The sequence below is a fragment of the Oryzias melastigma genome, linkage group LG22, assembly GCF_002922805.2.
Source record: "Oryzias melastigma strain HK-1 linkage group LG22, ASM292280v2, whole genome shotgun sequence".
NCBI classification, from domain to species: domain Eukaryota; kingdom Metazoa; phylum Chordata; class Actinopteri; order Beloniformes; family Adrianichthyidae; genus Oryzias; species Oryzias melastigma.
The window spans coordinates 26,381,548-26,390,755 of record NC_050533.1 but is presented as its reverse complement, the minus strand read 5'-3'; the positions used below and the strand labels follow the sequence as shown (position 1 = coordinate 26,390,755).

The following is a 9,208-nucleotide window of genomic DNA, read 5'->3' as shown; positions in this document are numbered from 1 at the left end:
GGGGGGGGGACCTGAGCTGACCACACATTTCTGAGACAGATTGAAAGGAAAGCAACAGTTTTCAGGGATTAGGATGGATAATCGTTAAAGAGATCTCTGAAGATGTGAGATGATGACCAACCGAGACAGCCCTGCGTCACAGCAACCACCAGAGGGCGCCGGGGGCCTCAGCAGCAGTGAACCCACAACAGGACTAGCAGCTGGTCCAGTCTGACCAACCAACCAACCAACTGTGGAGCAATCCTCCTCAAGGAAAAGCCCTCACTCCACTGCTAAATGATCCACGAACAGCTTCAGGAAAAGGGGTTTGGAGCGCTTCTTCAATGCTCCACACGCTTTGGACCAACGTTACGTTTTCAGGTTTTTCAAGTAGAATCAGGAAAACTCATCAAACCAGGACTGGTGACTCCTGCACAGAGACTGCAGGCTGACTGCTGTGTGTCAAACACATGAGAGTGTGGAGAAGTGGACTTCAATGAATGAAATGTTCAGAAGTCCTTCAGATGACCTCTACTGTCGCTGCAGGAGGGAACATTTGATGAGTGGAAAGACACACTCAAAACAGAAACATCACAGAAAAAGGAAAGTTATCAGGAACAATCAGATTCTTTCTTTATGTCTGTGTGAGGTAAATCAGGATCGGCTTAAAGTGAACGAGAAAGCAGATTGAAAACTTGAAAAATACACACTGCAAGTGAAAAAAATGAAAAATTAAAAACAAGATATTGTAATTGAAAAAAGGAAATTTGAAAAAAATAAAAACTCAAAATAAATCTTGAAAATTATTTCAATTGAAAAATGATTTCAAGCTTTCAGTATTTTTTTTTTCAAATTTCCAAGAGTTATTTCAAGTTTTCATTTTTTCTTTTTCAAATGTACAATGTCTCATTTTTCAAATGTTCTATTTTTTTTGAGTCACAATGTCTACTTTGTAGTTTTCCATGTGTTTCTTCGTTCAGTTTATTGTGATCCTGATTTGACCACATATGTCTCTGGGACAAACACCAGAACAACACTCAGGCTAAAAGGGAAACTACAGTTTGTCCTCATTTTAAGAATGAATACAGAAAAATAAAGTGTGACACACCCGACTACACTAGAACTCATTTAAGAGACAGTCGAGTTGAGAGAACACACCAGGAAGAGAGGCGCTGAAGGAACGGCCGTCTGCATGCACGGCTGCTCGATTAGTGGGAAGCTGCTTTGGTTAAATGAACTGATAGTTGGAGTGTGTGTGCTCTCACAATCACACACTCATCTGACCGATGCACCGCTCAGACCGGATCAGTCAGCATGCCGGAGAGTCTCTGGGAAAGATCCAGACACTAAAGAGGCTCCCAACCCTCAGAGAGATGGAGCTGCAGTCAGTGTCGTCACCATTTCATGTAGCGAACACTAAGTGGGGGCGAGGGGGGGTCAGGCTTACCACACATGAGAAATGCCCCCCAGCAGGTGCAATACACCAGCGATTCTGCAAGGATTAAAGCATGACTGGATGTAAAGACAGGAAACGTCATCCAGACCTGCCCCCCCATGAGCAGCGTCATGAAGGGATTTTTGTGCCACCATGTTGCAAACAAAAGCTAAAGATTTGAGATCCAAACTTTCTAAATTGCAAACAAAATGTAAAGGGTTGAGAATAAAACTTCATTATTTGGAAATAAAAATACATATTTGCTTTCAAAAACTTTTTTTTTGCTTTCATAAAATATTTCTACATTTACAAACTTTTTTTTTTGTTCAAAAAATATTTTTGCGTTTGCAGCACAAACGTTTTTAGATGCGTAGTGCCTCATCTCGCTTTCCCCTATCTTTGATCTTCTGTTCAACATTTTCTCTCAGCATTACATTTGTGCCACCCCAAACAGCCTGCTGATTGGTCTAGATTCTATCCAATCAGGTGTCTCTGCCTCGCATTGCCATGCTTGAGGACCGAGGCGGACTTTAGATTTTCTGTCGGTGCTGTTCAGTCTGAATTCTTCAGTCTTCAACCGTTCTGGTCCGTTTCTCCTTGAGCAGAACTCAACAACAGAGTTCTGGATTTATTCATGTTCGTGTAGCGACCAGCGAGTTTAAAATGTCTGCAGCAGAGAAACGTCTCAGCTTCGTCTCCGTCCAGCCGGAGGTTACATTATGTTACAGTATTGATTTAAATAATGATCTATAGTTTTTTCATGAATAAAATGTTGAAAAATTAGGAGAAAGTTACATTTTTTTCATTAATATTTTTTCTACTTTGGACAAAAGTAGACAGGAGTTCTTAGAAATAAGTCACAGTGAAAATGAACATTTCTTCTGCTTATAAATGACGTTTACTTTGGAAGCTAACCCAAAAACACCGTCATTCAAGGTCAACTTTATTTATCCCAGCAGGGAAATTCAGTAAAGGCAGCAGATGATAATATGGGCTTCAAATCTTTTTTTTAACAAACAGATCTTAAAGAAAATCAAACTTTTACCAATATTTTGCTCCAGAGGGTTCATAGATCACACAGGCCTGTTTAGTTAATGTCAGAATATATAAACGCTACAGTTTATTCTACGGTCTGACTAAATAAAATGTAGACACATTTGTGACTTTATGGCTGAGAACCTCCTGAAACCGTAGAATAAAGCGTAACGTTTATCTTTTGACAAACTTCTACGTTTCAATATGGTGGCACAAAAATCCCCTCATTCAGCATCAGCCCTCCAATGTGAGATCCAGAGGGAGGGGGCAGCACTGCAGCTCCTGACTTTAACTTCACTAACGTCACTCATGAAGCTTTTCTGGAGCTTTCCTTTGTGTTCCTGAGCTGCTCTGATGCTGGAAGCATCCTCCACACATGTGACTGAGGTGTGGATGGGGGGGTCCAAAGCCCTAAAATGTCACCAGGAAAGCTGGACTCTATAGGGACGCTCTCAGCTACGTCTGAATGAGTGATGTCAACGACGATCAGCAGGATCTCGTTATGACAGCAGTTCAGGTGGAACTCCATGAACACCTGCATTCATCTGACCTGTGTGTGGGGGCGCGCATGTGTGGGTGTGAGTGTGTGTGTGTGTGTGTTCATGCACCCAGCGCCGTTCGGTTCCCTGCTAAGCAGCGTGTTAGTTGGGTGCCAGCAGCCCACACATCAGACTGTCAGTGAGTGTTAGCAGTCAGTTCTGGAACAGAAGGAGGGCAGTCAGGACTCCTACCTTTTGGTAAACCTGAATGACATGTTTCTACAACAGAATCAGACAAAGAAACAGTGAAAATGGAGGAAGGGAGGTGGGAAGGAGAGGGGGGCGGGGTCATGAGGGAGGAACGAATGAATCAACAAAAACCAGGTGATTGGACTGTCAGCAGTGAAAGTTATGATTGGTTTTTAACTGATTATTGAAGGGTTTCTTCCCATAGTTCAGGTCAGAGGTCATGTGGGCGTCGCTGTCCTGGCTGCTGCTGCTGCTCCGCCCCCTAACCTCCACCAAAAGGGCGTGACAGGCTTCCAGACTTTAGACAGGAGACCTAAAATTTGCCTCTGAATAAATATTAGGGCTGTGAAAGGGAACGCATTAATGCACGGGACGAGTCAAAAAGAATTGACACGTTAACGCAAATGAATCCCAGCTCCCAGCGCAGCAGTCGTTCGCTTGGCCTCGGCGGTTCTGGCCTCCATGGCTTCCGTTAAAACACTTCGTCAGGTATTATCCCACTTATACCATGGTATCAGTTTTTAGTACTATAATCTTGTTATTTTTTTGGTTTAGATCACTTTTTCACAAAAAGCGAACTTTTTGATTCATGGTCTGACGCGTTACCGCGACAACGTGTCGCTGAGCCTAGACTCTCTTGGAGTAAAACTGCAGACAGAAAAGAGTTCTTCTCATCTTACTGCTGATGTGTTTTGAACACAAATGACATTTCTGGATTAACACTTGATAAATGAAAAAATTTAAGACAATAAAAATGAAACATTTTCTCTCTGGTCCGTTTTAGTCCAAAAGCTGCATGTTGTCATATAAAATTAACCCGAGAAAACATTGTGATTAATCGAGATTAATCACAACACAAACAATTCTGATTAATCTGGATATTTTTTTAATCAATTGACAGCTTGACAGCACTAATTAAAAATAAATGTTCTAAATGTGTTTTTTTGTGATTTCATGTTGGGATTATTTACAGATAAGTGGTTGCCAAATTATGAAACAAAAAAATTGCAATTAATTCTGATTAATTTGTTCCCATGTATGCGATTAATTAGATAATTTTTTTAATTGATTCCCAGCCCTAATAAATATTTATCACTATTGCTTTAGTGATGCATTTTTCCCTTCATGAAGCATCAGGAACATTAGAAACACAATTACCATGAACAGGGTTATTTGTGGTAACTTCAGTCTTTTTCTTCTTCAGCTGTTCTCGCATTTTACATGCAAACCATTTCCAAACATGAATTCAGCTGTTCTTCACGTGGCATTTTCTCCTACAAACAACAGTCAGAAGTTTGGGCGTGAGGAGCTGTCCTGCTGTCGCGTCAGACAGGCCTGACTCCTGTCTTGCAGGACCTCATATCTATGCTGCTGTGGCAGGACGAGTCTGGAAGGGGCTCTCGTTTCGCTTCCAGCTCGTCAGAAGCAGCAACCAGGCAGCGAGCGCTTCCACGGAGCAAATCCCATCCAGCAGCCCGTGCAGAGCCCCCACCCGGTTAACCGAAGCGCTGCGGTTGAAGCCTGCAGGCTTCTCCAGCCCAAACATTCAGATCAATCAGAAGGATGGAACCATCTTCAGCTGAAATCTGGCAGATCAAGCCACGCCCACATTTCACCCCTCAGAGGCGGGCCCTCGCTCACCTGCGTGTCAGTTTAGACGTGAGTTTGGAGAACAGGTTGCTGGTTCCACGGCTGCGGGTTTGGGACAGGGGGGTGGCGTCGTGGGACAGCGTGGGCGAGGCCGGCGGCCCGTTGTACGTGGCAGTGCGGCGGTCTCTCAGCTGGCCGCCGTGGAAGGTGCTGCGGCTGGCCGTGCCGCGGGGGAAGCGCAGGCGGTCGGGCGTGGTGCTGTTGGTGATGCTGTGGGTCGACGCCACAGGGTTCCTCTGCCCCCCAGGAGACACGGCAACACTGTGAGCACAGAGGAGCAGCAGCTCAGAAACAGAACAGGAGCAGAACCCTCGGAGGGTCCATCGTCTGAGGTCCAACACAAACCCCACAGGAGCAGGAGGGAAAAGGCTGTCATGGAGTCTCAGGAAAAGCATGATGGATGTCAGCAGGACAGGACTCTTGACTGAACGTTGATTACAATGGAACGTAGAGTGGACAGGGAAGCCTCAGAGATGTTGGCAGAAATAATCAATATTTTGGACTGTGATTCCTGTGTGGAGCTTTGGAATCAGATAAACCAGGGTCAGTGACCTTTAACAGTGAAAGAGCCACCTGGGTTTGTTTTCTACTGATCAAAACCTCGAAGGAGCTGCATAGTTTTACTTTAGTCTTTAAGAAATTTGGATTTCCCTTCATGACCTTTTTTTTAATAATAAAAATAAATTCTGTCTATTTTTTGGCACGAAAAAAAGAAAAAATATAAAAACAACCTAGCATCTCTCAGAATGTGATTTTTTTTTTACTTATTTTCAAAATAAAAGCCGCTCTGTTCCAAACAGGATCATCTCAGTGCAGCTCTGAACAGCTAGTAACCAGAGTTGTGCAGCATAATATTTGTGATATAAACCAACACTGTGAAACAAAAGCTACACTTCGAAAGTCTCAAATCTTTAATCAAGATTCAGGATTGTTTGAGGACAAGTTCTAGAAGTAAACAGATCTTTAGAACCCAGAGGAAATCCAGACTAAATGATTTCCACCCTGGACATCAGCTGGAGATCTGTACCATGGGAGTTTTGTTCTGCTCAGAAGCTAAACAGACTGCAGACAGGAGGGATGCTGGGACGTGAGCAGCGGCTCGCAGGATTCCTGCTGGAGAAGATCAGGATCAGAGGATGTAGGTGATTGAGCAGGAGCAGCCGTCTGGAGTCAGGACATCCTTCTGGTTTGTGACAGAAGAAAGACGGAAAAATAGCGTGGCACAGGAAAAGCAGCTGGGTTCTGCTGTGTGGATCCACATTTTTCTGTTCTGGTTCTTCTGCTTTGTGTCTGAAATCAGAGCTCAGTTTGACCCAAACGCAGGCAGACACTGATATTTAAAAGGCCTAAACTGGCGCTGGTGTCCTACCACCCAGCAGCGGGGTCAGAGAAGACTTCCTCTGCTATCTGAGACCATCTTCTAATGTGGTTGTTGTTTCCAGGATGGAGACGGGGACAATCTCTCAACTGTTCAAAGGTACTGGGATTACTGAAAGATGCTACCAATCTTCTTTTCAGCCGCTAACATCTCCAGAGGATTGAGAGTCAGTTCTTTGCCATGTGTTCACACAGAGATCATCAGTGGCTGACAAGTGAAGGAAAAGCAAAGACATCTCTGTTAAGCTGGACAGAAAACACCTTCAGCAGGTCTGAGCTCTACAATCTCTGAATGCTGACGGCAACGTTCACCTTAAAAGTAATTAAAAGGTTCAACTCTGAAAGACTATGTATACTAGTGAGGGTAGAAGCTAACAGACTGATTGCAGACCGACTCACACTTCACTACTGTAACCTGGGGGTCAAATATGGCAGGTCAGGTTGTGTCTTCTTAGAGCGTTGGGCTCACGAGAGCGCAGATTTCAGACCGTCACCACATCTCTGCTGGAGGAAGCGTGGGAGGCGGGGTTACGGAGGGGCTGGATGTTAGTGAGGAGCCAAAGAAATGAGAGCGGGCAGACGGGGTTGGAGGACCTGCTGTCTTACTTGGGCGAGCAGGAGTCCAGAGCGTAGGAGGAGCGGGGCAGCCCGGCCCAGCCTGCCTGGCAAGACTGCAAAGGGTCGACGGTTTGATACCTCAGACGGACCGAACCGGACGAGGCGCCGAACGCGCCAGCCGCAAAGGCAGAGGAGGGGCTAGTGACACAAGCCATCTCAGTCATGCTGGTCATGCCACAGCAGAGGAGGAAAAGAAGACCAAGAACACAAACCAGAAGAGAGAAACCGCCAGAGAAGAGGAGTGACAGAAGAACGGAGACGCCACACGCCTCGGTGGCCACGCCCACACTCTCACCTGTTCTCCTTCCCGTTGGGGATGACGGAGAGGCGGTCCGTGTTGTTCCTGTCGCTGCACACATACGTGTTCCTGCGGGTCATACCTGCTGACGCCGAGTTACTCTGTGGAGAGACGAAACATCTTCATTCAAACCAGAACCATAAACCGCTAAAGCAGAGAGAAACCAAACTGGATCATGGAACACTGATGTGTCTGCACAAACACAGATGGGAACAGGGATGCATTTGCTGCAGCTCTCCACCTCCAGTCTGCTCAACAACCTTCAGACACACTGAGGAATGACTGTCTGCAGGGACGCCAACATCCAGCTGTTACATCCACTGACAGAGAACCAGACGGTCGCTGTCCTGTTCCTCCTCACTTCCAGGGTTCCTAGAAGATTCTTCAAGTTGAACTTAAGACTTTTAAGACCTTTTTAAGGCCATACATCTACAAAATTAAGACCACTTTAACAGTCTATTTCCCATTTAATTCATTTATTCACAATTTCTGGTCTGAACTGTAGCTTCGTATCAGGTTTGTGGTCTGTGCCATGAACTTTTAAGCTCTTCTTTTACTTCCTTTTTTCAAACCAGCGGTGGACATTTAGTGTTTGGTTTTCCACTTGTTTACTTACATCATTTAATCAAAATAATCTAGTTGAAATTTGTATTTTTGACATGAAACGTGAAACAGAACAGTTTCAAGCAGAACAATTTTTAAGACTCATATCAAAATTCATGACTTTTTTAGATGCTATTTCCAAATTCATAAATTCAATGACTTTTGAAGACCCCCCCAGGAACCTTGACTTCCTCCACCAGAAAGCTTTCTGACAGGCTTGAAAGGATTCAGACATTTATCTCTCCACACATTCTTTTGAACAGATCAGCCCAATAAGATAAGGAGTGGTCTAAAAGCCTTCTCTCCATCTGGCCACAGCATGGAAGGACTTCCTGACAGCTCTTGTGTAAAAGTGGGACAAAGATGAGGTTCCAGGATGGACGGGGCGGGGCCGTCTCAGACGGCTGGAAACCTCGTCAGCCGGGCTGGCGGTACTCACAGCGGGGCCGGTGGTGCCCCCTTTCCTGCGGTCAGGGATGTCTGCCTTGTTGGGGTTGTTGGCGTTGCCCAGTAGAGGGCTGGAGGGGGGAGCGCCGCGGCTGCCGGGGGTGCTGGGCTTCTGGAGCTGGCCGGCGACCTCCTCCTTGGCGTTGCTGTCCCCTGAGGTGGTCTGACTCCTCTTTGGATGGGCCATCCCCTGAGGGACGTTCTGACCAACTGCAGGCAGAGAGGAGCAAACGGATGAATGAGGAACGCAGGAGCGCCAGAGGAACAGCAACACACTAGAGACATGCTCTCACTCAGGGGTCCCCGAACTCTTTCTTGTGAGGGCCACATTTTCATCACTGATGTGGCGCCGGGGTCGATTTATAGGCTAACAGAAAAAGTGTTTTCTGGTAGCCGTTTTGTCTGCGATTGATGCCAACAGTGTTTTCTGTTAGCAAAACACTAGCTGTCTTAGCAAACAAACAATCCCAAAGCCAGATTGGGGGTAAAACAATCATGTGTCTCTGTTATTGTTCCGGGCCAAATGTGGAGGTGGGCCGGATCTGGCCGACGGGCGGTAGTTTGGGGACCCCTGCTCTAACTAAAGAGAGAAGAACTTGTGATACATGATGAAATGAACTGATCGATCTCAAATGACTGAACATTGACACAGCAGCGTCCTCTCCTTTTGTGACCTTTCTCTTACAGATGATGTCGGAGGTGACGGCGGCGGGCCGGCTCACCTTGCTCGCTGTATCGTCTCTGTTTGTGGTTGGAGGAAACACTTCTCTGGACTTTGAGGTGGGAGGGGGACTGGCCGTTGAGCTCGCTGCTGGGTCTGGGCTTGGCCAAAGACGCGTTACTGCTGGAGGCCGACTCGCTGGGCTCCAGCTGAGGACCAAACACACCGGGAGTCAGAGAGCTCCTCCAGACCTACAGCACGCTATATAAGGAGTGTGACTGTGATCATGTGCGAGCTGAACGCCGTCTCTTTAATGAGACATCAGCTCAGACACAAAAAGCTAACATACACAGCAGCAGTAAATATTATGACAGCAC

The 9,208-nt window shown here is 46.0% G+C and overlaps 1 protein-coding gene across 14 annotated transcripts in view; it reads right to left on the bottom strand.

Annotated features, from left to right (window-relative positions):
• The window catches only part of mark3a (MAP/microtubule affinity-regulating kinase 3a), a 42,708-nt gene that overhangs the window by 3,118 nt on the left and 30,382 nt on the right, over positions 1–9,208 (bottom strand). For 8 of the 14 annotated variants that reach the window (XR_002917882.2, XR_002918220.2, XR_002918053.2 and 5 more), the window contains exons 12-15: positions 8,893–9,040; positions 8,163–8,380; positions 7,118–7,221; positions 4,819–5,088 (exon numbers count right to left, since the gene is read on the bottom strand). Coding sequence is in view for 11 of the 14 variants with exons in the window: in XM_024299586.2 (XP_024155354.1) it covers positions 4,819–5,088; positions 7,118–7,221; positions 8,163–8,380; positions 8,893–9,040 (740 nt within the window). In the remaining 3 variants the exon portion in view is untranslated. Of the gene's footprint in view, positions 1–858; positions 3,148–3,180; positions 3,208–4,818; positions 5,089–7,117; positions 7,222–8,162; positions 8,381–8,892; positions 9,041–9,208 lie in introns of those variants that run through there. The other 6 variants (XM_024298102.2, XM_024258059.2, XM_024298752.2 and 3 more) reach the window with 2 other exon arrangements.